This window comes from Rhinolophus sinicus, chromosome 14 (genome assembly GCF_057876585.1).
Source record: "Rhinolophus sinicus isolate RSI-liver-muscle chromosome 14, RSI-T2T, whole genome shotgun sequence".
Lineage (NCBI taxonomy): Eukaryota > Metazoa > Chordata > Mammalia > Chiroptera > Rhinolophidae > Rhinolophus > Rhinolophus sinicus.
In genome coordinates this window covers 187,058,456-187,070,485 of record NC_142514.1, presented here as the reverse complement: position 1 = coordinate 187,070,485, position 12,030 = coordinate 187,058,456, and the positions used below count along the sequence as shown (strand labels likewise).

General features: G+C 47.8%; 1 protein-coding gene across 3 annotated transcripts in view; it reads left to right on the top strand.

The window, feature by feature from the left end:
* KCNQ1 (potassium voltage-gated channel subfamily Q member 1) overlaps positions 1-12,030 on the top strand; it is a 307,298-nt gene that overhangs the window by 220,856 nt on the left and 74,412 nt on the right. For all 3 annotated transcript variants that reach the window (XM_088789796.1, XM_019713689.3, XM_019713688.3), the window contains one exon: positions 10,408-10,483. In XM_088789796.1, coding sequence (XP_088645922.1) covers positions 10,408-10,483 — 76 coding nt within the window. The remainder of the gene's footprint in view (positions 1-10,407; positions 10,484-12,030) is intronic.

The following is a 12,030-nucleotide window of genomic DNA, read 5'->3' as shown; positions in this document are numbered from 1 at the left end:
GCCCGCAGGGGCCCATTTCTTTCTAAAGAATTCCCCTGACTCGGTGAACTTTCCCTTTGCACGTACCCAGAGCCCGGGGCGAGAGCTGCCTTGGGAGGGTGGGTTACGAGGAGGGAAGGCTCTGGGCAGGGTGTTTTGTTTTGTTGTCTGAAAGAAGCCAGTGGCGAAGTCGGCAGGACAGGGACACAGAGCCCAGCCCCGGCCGGCCAGGGGAAGCAGAGTACCCGCCCACTCCACAGAGGGGAACTGAGCCAGCAGGAGTGTGACCCTGGAGGTCATGGGGACAGTGGCCTTGCCCTGAGCACCGTGGCCAGCAGGGAGACCGAGGCACGAGGTGCCGCTCCCCCAGGCCTGAGAAGGGAACACGCTGCTCTCCTGTCACAGCTGGTACCAGGCAACCAGCACCCATCACCGGATGTATACTGATAAATGAGGCAGGTGGTCTTAGAGATTGAATTGAGGGGTCCCCACCTCCCAGACTCCTGGGGCCCCTGAGGGGAAGTCGACAGCAGCCTGCTGCCTCTGCACACCCACCCCAAACCCCTTCCTTTGGAGAGCCCTAGGAGGTCCCCAAAGTCAGCCACTTTGGGGAGGGGGAGAGTGAGGGTTCCGCAGTGCTCCCCTTGGGCCTCCCCCGTCCCCACCCAGCTGCGCACAGCCAGGCAGGCAGAGCCACATGGCCCAGGCTAGGCTGGGGTCCCCTCAGGTCTAAGGGTCCCACAAAGCTGCCTACCCTCGTCCTGTTTCTGCTGTGTTGTCAGCACCATGGATGAGGAGACATTGTCCCATAGCCTGGTCCCCAGACCTCAGGCCACAGTCTGCCGGCTTCTCTCCACTTGCCAGTCAGGAGCTTAGCTGCCGCCTGTGGCCTCCTGGACTGACCGTTTGGTCTGGGCCCGAGCATGGCCCCCACATCCTGCCAGGGTGGGGGGATGTTTGAGGAGGGTAAAGTCTCCTCCTTCACAGAGGCCCACAACTGAGCTACCAGGAAGATGGTTGGTCCCGTGCCTCTAGGAAGGTCCCTCAGCCTCCATCAGAATGATGTCTTCTGCTGCCTTGGGAGCCATCTGCAAATCCGGCTGACAGCTGGGGGCCGGCTGGGCATGGCAGCCATGCCAGGAGGGGGCCATGACCTTCAGAGCCCCATAGCCCTCACGTGGGTGTCACCTCCTGCCCGTGGGGTGCCACGCCATGGCTTCCGAGGACACAAAACCACCTAGATGTGATTGGGGCTCCTTTCCCAGCTGGATCCCCATGGTGGCACACAGGTCCTTTCTCGGTGACATGTGCCTTTGGCCATCACTAGGCGTCCACCCCCAGGCACGTACAGGTTAGCCCAGGAGTCCAGGAGGCCAGGACAAGGTTCTGTATATCTGGCGGGGTCCAGGAAAGAATGAGCACTGGGCAGAGGGCCACTGCTGGGTCGGAGTGTGGGCATGTGGGAACACAGGTGTACACAGGTGAGCAGGCAAGTGTGGCGAGCACATGTGCACATGAAGTTCAGGAGAGTGTGTCTCCAGGCCTGGGTGCCCACACGCATGCACAGGTGTGCACAGGGAGCATCAGAAGTGAGGAAACAGACCCAGGTACCTCGTGCAGGTGGGACCCCCGTCTTCCGGGAACGTGGTGTGTCCTGTTCTCTCGGGAGATCACGTCCAACATTCCATGCTCAGAAGTGGCCGACTCCGGGCTAAGAAGAAGCCGCCTGTCAGTAAGAACTTTAAAAGCCGCTCATCTTGAAAGCCTTTTGAAAAACTGTGGCATGATTTATTTGTTGTAAAGTCACAAATCTTAAATGACAGAACGGCTTATTTTTACAAACGTATACGCTACATAAAAACCGCCAGATCAAGACAGAACATTTCCGCCCCACTAGACGTTTTCCTCCTGCCCCTTCCCAGGGAAGCCCGCCCCTTCCCAGAGGCAGCCGCCATTCTGACTCTGCTGGCCAGACATTCGTCTGCCTGCTCTTCAGCCGGCCTGGAATCGGGCACACGTGTGTCTTCCTCACTGGCTTCTTTCAGACAACAAAACGCTTCTGAGATTTGTCCGTGGCACCTGTGTCACTGGCTTGTTCTTTCACATTGCGTATAGCATGTCGTTGTGTGGAGGTCAGGAAGGTGTCCTTTTGTGTTGCTATATGACATTCCGTGGTAGGCACACACCACCCTCTGCTTGTCTTGCCCCTGCAATTAGACGTTTGTCACTTTGGGTTGTATTTCTTATGAACATTCTGGAAGGTGTCTTTTGGTGGACATGTACACTGATTTCCCTGGGGGAGTGGAAATGCTGGGTCACAATGAGGGCCCAGGACACCTGCCAGACGGTGTCCCATGGTGGCTGCACCATCTTGTGTTCCCACCAGCAGTGCATGGGAGTTGTGTGTCGTCACCAACACTCAATGTTGTCAGTCTTTTTAAGTTTGGCTACTTTAGTGAACATGTACGGTCCCCCATTTTGGCTTTCATCCCCATCTCCCTGATGAGGAAGGATGCTGAGCACCTTTTCCTGGGCTCACCGGACGTCCTCAGGTGAAGAGCCATTGGTATCCCCTGTCCGTTTTTAAAAAATCATATCGTCTTTTCCTTACGGATGTTGGAGTTCTTGCTGTATGCCGGATACAAGCCCTTTACCAGAAACTGCTCCTTCCCAGCTTGTAGAGTGGTTATCGTTCTTTTAATGATGTCTTTCGATGTATAGACGTCCTTCATTTTAAGGAAGTCCAATACGTCCGATCTTTTTCGTTTACAGTTAGTGCTTCTTACGTTTTGGTAATGAAACCTTGGCGCCTCCGGAGGTCTTGACGGTGTTTTCCTGTGTGCTCCTCACACGCGATTGTCTCTGCCTTCCCAGTTGGGTCTGGGAGCTCACCTGAATTAAATTTTGTGACTGCCGCATAGCAGGGATCATGGTGCATATTTTCTCCTATCGATATCCAAATTGTTCCACTATCATTTATTGAAAAGAAGGTTCTTTCCCCCACTAGACTGACGCGGTGACTTGGTTACAAACCAAGGTACCACCTATGTGCATTTATCCTTCGGGACGTTCTCTTCGGTCCCATTGCGGCAGGCCTCTACCAAATACTGTGTGTGAGCCATGTGCTGTAATGCTGCAGCTGGCTCGCGCACTGACTCATCGCAGCTTTGCAGGGAGCCTTGAGCTCTGCCAGTGCACGTCCTCTACGTGCGTCCTCAAAATTGTCTCGTCTATTCTTGGCTCCTTGCTTTTTCATAAATATTTTATTCAAAAAAATTTTTTTTCAGTTACAGTTGACATTCAATATTATTTTATATTAGTTTCAGGTGTACAGCATAGTCGTCAGATGTTTGTATAATTTATGCTGTGATCCCCCCCCCACCCAATTAGTCTAGTACCCACCTGGCAATATACACAGTTGTTGCAATTTTTCATAAATATTTTAGAATCGACTTGAACATTTCCCCAAAATTAGAAGTAAATAAAAACCCTTGGGTATTGACTGGAATCACATTGACTCCGTACCTCAGAATTAGCATCTTACAAATATGGATGGAGTCTTCTAGTTCATATACATATTACGCCCCTCGATTCAGACAGGGTTTCTTTAATTTCTGTCACTAATGTGCCTTGCTTTTCTCTGTAAAGATCTTGCTCGTTCCAATAGATTTATCTTAGGTGCTTTATGGGTTTTGATGCTGTTGTCCATGCTACCTTTTTATTTCCTTTTCTCATGGTTTGTTACTAGCCTAGTAGAACTACAATTGATTTTTGTGTGTTGTCGTTAAAACCAGTGTTCTTGGTAAACTTATGTAGCAGTAGCATAGTGCATCTGAAAGTTCTTAGGATGCTTTTTTGCATCTGTGATTACGTCATTTGCACATGATGACGGTTTTCTTTTTTCCTGTCCAATCATGCCATCTTCTATGCCTTGTTTCTTACCTCAGCGTATTGACTGAGACTTTTGGGACAATGTTCAGTAGAAATGGGGACAGCGAACATCCTCGTCTTGCTCCCGCTCTCAGGAAGAAGGTGTATCATATTTCATCATTTAGTATGATGTTTGCTAGTTTGGTTTTTTTCTGTGTTGTGTTTGCTTTTGACATAATGGAGTCCCCTTCTTGTCCCAGTTCTCTTAGGGTTGTGTTTTTAATTATGAATGGGTCTTGGGTTTTATCAAATGTTTTTCTGCATCTTTTGAGTTGATTATATGTTTTTCCTTACTTACTCTGTTGATGTGGTAAACCATGTTGATTGATTTTCAGATGTTAAACCAACCTTGCATAACCGGATTAAACTACACTCCATCATATGTCTTTCTATATGGTGTTGGGTTCAATTTGTTGGTTTTGTGGGCAGGATATTTGCATCTATGTTCATGAGAGAGACTGGCCTGTGATTTATCTTTCTTGAAATATTTTTGTCAGGTTCTGATATCAAGGTTATGCTGACTCATGAAAATCCTCTAAAGACATTTGTAGACAATTGGTATTATTTCTGCCTTAAATGTTTAGAAGACTCTACTGGTGAAGTCATCTAGACTTAAATAAAGGTTTTATTGTGTCTAAGGAAGACCGTTAAAATTCCAAATTTAATTTATTTAATTCGTATTGGGCAATCTGGATATTTTATTTCTCCTTGTGTTTCCTTTTATATATTGTGTTTTTAAGAAATTAATCTATTTGATCTAAGCTATCAAAATTATTTTTGTCCATAATACCCTCTGAATAGATTTTTTAAAATAGCTCTAAATCTATAAATATGTTCAATTTCTAATTCCTGACATTGGCAATTTGTGCCCCCCTACCCCCCAATTAGTCTTGCTAAAAGTTTATCAATTTTCCTAGTCTCTTCAGAGATAAAATTTTGGCTGTGGTGGTTTTTCTTAATGTAATGTTCTTTTTTTATTATTTCATTGAGTTGTGCTCTTATCTTTATTATCTCTTTTCATCCATATTCTTTGGATTTAATTTGCTTCTTTTTTTTTTTTTTTTTTTTTTGAGACACATTTCAGCCTTTCCTCTTCTCTAAGATATGCATTTAAGATCCTAAATTTTCCTTTAAGCAGTTATTTCATAGTACCTCGAGCACTGATTTAGCTGTGTTTTCATATGTGACTTTTTAATTATTATTCAATTAAAAATATTTTTCAACTCTTACTAGATTTCTTCTTTGACCCATGAGTTACTTAGGTTAATTTCCAAAACATTGCAGGATTTTCAAGTTGTCTTTTTCTTATTGATTTTGAGCTTCATTTCACTGTGGTCAGAGAACATACATCCATGCTTTCGTTTCTCTGAAATTGGTTAGAACTTTCTCCTAAAGCCCCGGCTGGGTAAGGTCTCATCTGGTCAGTGTCCCAGGTACACTTGGATTACTGAGAACAGTAGTGTCTATGTGTTGACTAGGTCATGTCGTTACGTTATTCACATTTGTCTCTCTGTTGAGGTTTTAACAGCTTTCACATCAATTACCCACAAAGGTGTATTTATTCAAATTTCCCACCATGATTGTGGATTTTCTCTTTTTCCTTTTAGTTCTGCCAGTTTTTGCTTTATGTGTTTTAAGTTTATGTTTTAAGGTGCATACAGATTTAGAATTGATATCTTCCTAGCAAATTTTGACCACTTTTTAAATTATAAAATATCCCTCTTTATCTCAGAGACAAAGACTTTTATAAAAGTCTGCTTTGTCTGATATTAGTTTACCCATACCAGCTTTCTCTTGGCTATGCCACGATATATGTTTTTCTATTCTTTTACTGATGACCTTTCTGTATCTTTATATTTTAAAGTAGATTTATAAGCAACATCAAGTTTTTAAATTCTATCTGATAATCTTGGTTTTTTAATTGGAACATTTAGTCCCTTTGCAGCGCATGCAATCTACTGTCTTACACTTGTTTTTCGTTTGTTCCATCACTTCCTTTGTATCTCCTTTCCTGCTTCTTCGGGGTAATCAAATGTTGTTATTATCTCATTTTTATGCTCCATGAGCTTATTGATTTGACATCCTTTTATTATTTCATCAATGGTTGCCTGGAGATGATAAAACCCACCATTGACTCACTGGAGTCAATGTCCGATTGGCAGTCTTCCCGTTTCCCTGGCAACACGTGGTGCTGTCCCTGTTGATCCCGCTGATTCTTCTGCCTTTCATGCTACCTGGACCGTGCCTTTTCACTTACGCACGAAGATGTGTGTAGGTCTAGTTTTTAGGTGCATACAGATTTAGAATTGGTATCTCCCTACCAAATTAACCGCTTTTAAAATTATGAACTATCCCTCCGTCTCTCTTTCTAGTAATACTTAAACCTCATGAAACATTACCATTTTAGTCCCTACTAATTTAAACTTTCTTATAATCTGTTCTTTTCTGTCTTTTCCATTGCTTTCTCTATTCCCAAGCTTCCTTCTAGGATCATTTCTCTCTGTCTAGGGAGTCCCCCAGCAATGAATTCTCCTGGTTCGGGTTTCACCTTCCTGTTTTTTATTGTGGTAAAATACACATAATGTAAAATTTCTCATTTTAACCATTTTAAGTGCACAGCTCAGTGGCATTAAGCACATTCACACTATTGTGCGGCCATCACCCTCATCCATCTCCAGAACTTCTCCATCTTACCAAACAAAACTGTCCCCATGAAACACTCACTCCCCTCCCCCTGCCCCTCCCCCAGCCCTGGCACCACCATCTACCTCCTGTCTCTGAGAATCTGACTCCTCTAGGGACCTCATAGAAGTGGGGTCACACAGGATGTGTCCCTCTGTGTCTGGCTTATTTCACTTTCATTTTTAAGGATATATTTGATGGGTATAGAATGCTAAGTTAATAGTTATTTTCCTTGAGCACTTTAAAGCTGTCATCTGGTTTTTATCCTTTCTGTTGACAAGTCAGCCATCAGGATAATGTGCCATCACACACACCCCCTTCCTTCACTGGTCCTGTGACATTTCCTGCGCCTTTGGTCTTCAGCAGTGTCACTCTGATGGCCCTGGGTCTGCCGTACCTTACATCTCTCCAATGTGGGTCCAAAGAGCTGCTTGAATCGGTGGCCTGCTATCTTCCATCATTTTGGGGAAATTATCAGCCACCAAGTCTCCAAAATTATTTGTTCTCCATTGCATCCCCTTTCCTTCTGAGATTTCACATGTATAAGAACTTTTCACCATATCTCAAATGTCTTGCAGTTTTTCTCTCTGTTTAATTCTGCTTTCTCTCCATACCCCAACTTGGCTATTTTCTTCCAGTTCACAAGTATTCTTTTCTTCTTTGTCTCCTCTGCTGTCAACTTCATCTATTTGTCTCAATTTCCGTTATTGTCCTTTCTATTCTAGAATTTTCATTTTTAAATATTTAATATAGATTTTATTTCTCTGGTGAAATTCTCCACCTTGCCATGTATTTTCTTGACCCTATATATCATGGTTATTTCAGTCCTTGTCTAAAAACTCTGAGGCAAACCTTATTATCAGTTTCCTCGTGCGTGTGTGGGTCAGCGTTTTAGGGCTGCTCCTCTGGGTGGTCTCATTTGGGCTCATCCAGATGGCAGCTTGCTGGTGAATGGATGGTCTCAGCTAGCCTCACACGCCTGGAGCTGTCGGGCTCTCACCAGGGTGCCTCAGCCCTCCACATGGCTTTTCTAGCAGCCTAGCTCACGTGTGTCCACGTGACAGCCTAAGAGGGTGAGTGGAAGCTACAAGGTCTCTTGAGGCCACAGCTCAGAACCTGCAGTCCACTTCCACCATGGTGGACACAGACCTTGTCCCTTGATGGGGAGAACTGCAAAGGATTTGCACCCATCTTTAGTCTACCACAGTCTGCCCTCTAGCCATAACTTCTTACATTCTCCCCAACGCACAATTCACTCACCCCTCCGGGACATCTCAAAGTCTCATCCAATTGGAGATGACAGTGTGCTCAAAGTTCAGGCTCTTATGATCTGCCTCGTTTTCCAGCCTCTGCCCAGTGTCTGGTCTCAAAAGCAGCACATGTGTTTCAGGACTCTGATAGAGCAGTATGCCACTTATTAGTCCAGTTCCTTGACTGTGATCTACTGCTGCCTATCGAACCACCCCTCACTTTAATGTCTTTATACCACAGCTCTCCTCCTTGCTCACGATTCTGTGAGTCAGTAATTTGGGCTCGGCTCAGCCAGGAAGATGCTCTGCTGGCTTTGTGTGGGGTGACTCAGGCAGCCGCAGTCCTCTGGTGGCTTATCAGGGATGCATGGTCGAAGACGGCCTCACCCACATGTCTACTGCTTGGTACTGGCTCTTGGCCGGGACACCTCAGTTCTCCGTGGCCTCTCCAACTAGCCAGCTCAGGCTTGCTCTCATGGCCACATTCCAAGAGCACGTGAGTTATACGCAGTGTGACTTCCCACATTATTTTCATCACAGTAAGTGTCAAGTTCAGCCCAAATTCAAGTACTGGGAAAACCAACTCTATCTCGTGATGGAGGAGCCATAAATATGTAAGGCACTGAACCAACCTCATCTTTGGATCTGTTTCTATGATGGTGTTGTTTTTTTCTTGGTTTCCAGTCTTTTGTGTATTAAGAAAATTTAGGGGCTGCATGCTATTACCTTCCTACAGTGATTTGGTTTTCCTCTGGCTTGCATAAGGTGCAGGGCAGAGCACCTTGCTTCAAGCAGCAACTGAGATGATTTGAGGCGAAGGGGGTCTCCACTGAAAGCCTGGCTGTTCGCTGGGGCCCCACCTCCTTGGTGGATTCTGAACCCCAGTTCTTCTCTCCTCTGTGACTTGAGTCTGTGGAGTTCTCTGCTTAGCTTTTTGCTGTCTCAGCAGCTGCTTTCTGCTCAGTTTATCAGAATTTCACCCCACACATGCACAGGTTAATCCACAGGTGCTTCAAGGGGAAATTGTACGAAAGGGGTCTCACTTCTCTGTGGTCCCCTGTTGATCTGGATTTTGTACTTTCAAGTCCTGGCTGTCCTTGTAGCCCTGGACTCCCCTGCTTATGTCGGCAGCCCCATGGGTCCCTGCTTCCTATTCAGCCTGTATGCCCACAGCCGGCTCCAAATGCTCCACGGAGGAGGAGGACAGACAGCGCACACGTGGGCTCACTGGGTTTGTCTCTCCTCGCCGCCCAGGTCTTCGTTACCCTCCAAAGCTGTCACCCAACGGTGGTGGCCGTGTTGCGTCGTCTGGTCATTATTGGTATTTTCAGCAGAAGGTTTAGTCGGATGTGAGCTTCAGAACTAAAAGCAAAAACCCCAGCTTGTCCATGTGGATGTGTTTTCTGACAGTCTTTTCTCTATGCACATATATACGAGGTCTGACAATTAAGTTCGTGAACTTATTGCAGTGATGTTGCTAACCTTTTTTGATATCAGAGGGATTCTTCATTATGAATTTGTACCAACTGGACAAACAGGTAACCAAGTTTACTATTTGGAAATGCTGAAAAGGCTCCATGAAAAAGTTAGAGGACCTGAACTTTTCGCCAACAATTCATGGCTCTTGCATCACGACAATGCACCAGCTCACACGACTCTGTCTGTGAGGGAGTTTTTAGCCAGCAAACAAATAACTACATTGGAGAACCCTCCCTACTCACCTGATCTGGCCCCCAATGACTTCTTTCTTTACCTGAAGATAAAGGAAATATTGAAAGGAAGACATTTGGATGACATTCAGGACATCAAGGGTAATACGACAACAGCACTGATGGCCATTCCAGAAAGAGTTCCAAAATTGCTTTGAAGGGTGGACTAGGTGCTGGCATCGGTGCATAGCTTCCCAAGGGGAGTACTTTGAAGGTGACCACAGTGATATTCAGCAATGAGGTGCGTAGCACTTTTTCCAGGATGAGTTTGTGAACTTAATTGTCCAACCTCGTATCAATGGTTGTGTTTCCTTTGTTGACAATATTTCTAGAAGGATCTTTGTTTCTAGAAGGAAATTTAGAGGAGAGATGTGCATTCCCCTTAGCAGAGTGGCTCAGGGAGTAACTGTCCTTGGTAATTTGTCCTGCAGTCCCTTCATTTTCCAGGTGCATGCCTGTTTGTGTGGCCATAGAATGTGGCTGAAAGGGGCAGTAAGTGTCATCTGTATCTCTCCCCATTATACTTGTGAGGACCCTGAAAGCCCAAGGTAGAAAGAAGCTTCTGTGGCTCTGCCGTGAGTTAGGGGCACAGCCGTTGTAAACCAGGGACCCTGATTCCCGCCCCACTGCTGAGTGACAAGCAAGGCAAGGGTCCTTCTGGGATCAGCCGCTAATTAAAAGCCTCCTCTCCTTCCCACAATGCCCAGGACGTGGCCACTAAGATATCCATTTCATGGGGTTCAGCATTCTCCTTGTTTCTAGAAGGGCCCAGCCCACATGCAGCAGAGGATACTGGGAAGGCTCCGAGCCTCTGTCAGGGTGGCCACTCATGCCCTTCTCTCCGTTCTCCATTGCAGGCTGCGGGAACACCATCGGGCCACCATCAAGGTCATTCGGCGCATGCAGTACTTTGTGGCCAAGAAGAAATTTCAGGTGAGTCCTGCTTCGAGCCCTCTGCCGGTGCCCCAGAACCCCTCTCATGCCCACGGTGGAGGCTGTGAGGTCTCCATTCCCTACCACATCCGAGACTTGACCCTTCACACATCAGATATCCTGTGACAGCTTCATTATCCATCCCCAAGACAACAGGGCCCTGGACAGACACATCCCTCCTCTGTCCTGGCCCCTGAGACCCAGCCCAGAGCCACAGACACACAGAGCCTCTGGGGCTCATCACCTACCCCCTGATAATGGGCAGGTGGTGTGGACAGGACTCAGAGAGGGTGCAGAGCCCACCCACATTACCTGGGGAGGAAGTGGTGTCCCCCAGGCCCTAGAACCCTGTCCCACACTGGCTCAGAGCTCTTGTGTCCCATCTCCTACCCTGTGTGAGTCAGGAAAATGGAGGGGAGAACTGGCCCTGCTCTGTGCCCTGGGCGGTGGCCCACCTTTACAGGCAGAGGTGGGTCTCCTTGACGAGGTGAGGCTGGAGGCCATGGGCTTCTATTCACCATCAACTCTTCCTTCCAGAGGTGAGTCTACAGTAGCAGCCCCTTAGTCCCTGGAGCCTAAAGCCCCAAAGCAGGCCAGTTGGTGGCAGGCTCAGCCCCCTCCTTCTGCTGTGGGGATGGTCTTTGTTCCAAAGACAGAGGCCCAGCATGCAAACTTAGGGAAAGGGACCCTCAAGGTGGTAATTCTCTTTCCAGAAGGCTTGGCCATGGGTGCCTTTAAAAAGTGAGTGCCCGATAGAGTCAGGGTTGGGGGACCCCTGGAGTTCACAGCAATGCTAGATCCCCTAGGGCTTCTGTCACCAAGCAGGGAAGGTGGGGGTGACTTGTTCACATCTCCCAGAGGGGTCACAGCAGGGCTGGGATGAGAGCCATTCTTGTCAGGCTGCAGCATTGACACGAGCTCACCCACCCACTATCCCCTAGCAAGCCCCCACCCACTCAGGTCATGGAGCCAGCCTTAGTGGGGGTCCTGGATGTAGACTCCACCCCAGGCAGTACTGGCTATTTCTTCCCCGTCTGTAATGGGCACAAGAGCCCGAGGGGTTAGTACCTCAGGCCTAGCCCACGGCAGCTCTCAGGCAGCCTCCTCCACGACCATGACCGCTACTGATGCGGTCCCCAGGAGTAGCCCCTCGGCGGTGAGGTGCTTCCTGGCGCCAAGGTCCTCCTGCAGCCAGAGCAGCGTGTGACCCCTTGGCGCCACTGCCAGCCGCCTCCGAGGGACGGTTTGCACACACGGTCCCTCACGGTCCCTCAGTGGTGTTTTGCTGCCTGCCCATCAGCCCACATCAGCTGGCCGGGGAGGCCTGTCTGAGCACACTGGGCTGGGCTGTCCTGAGGCTCCCGCCATGGCCTGGGACATCGCACGGTCAAGGCAAGAGGCACAGCCACTGCTGGGAGGTTGCCCGACAATGTTCTAGGCGAGGTCCGATGGCCCCGGACTGAAGGCGTCTGGATTCTGTGGCCACGCCTTCCCAGGGTTCTGGGCCGCCCTGGCAGTGCCCAGAAGAGGGCAAGGAGCTCAGGGGC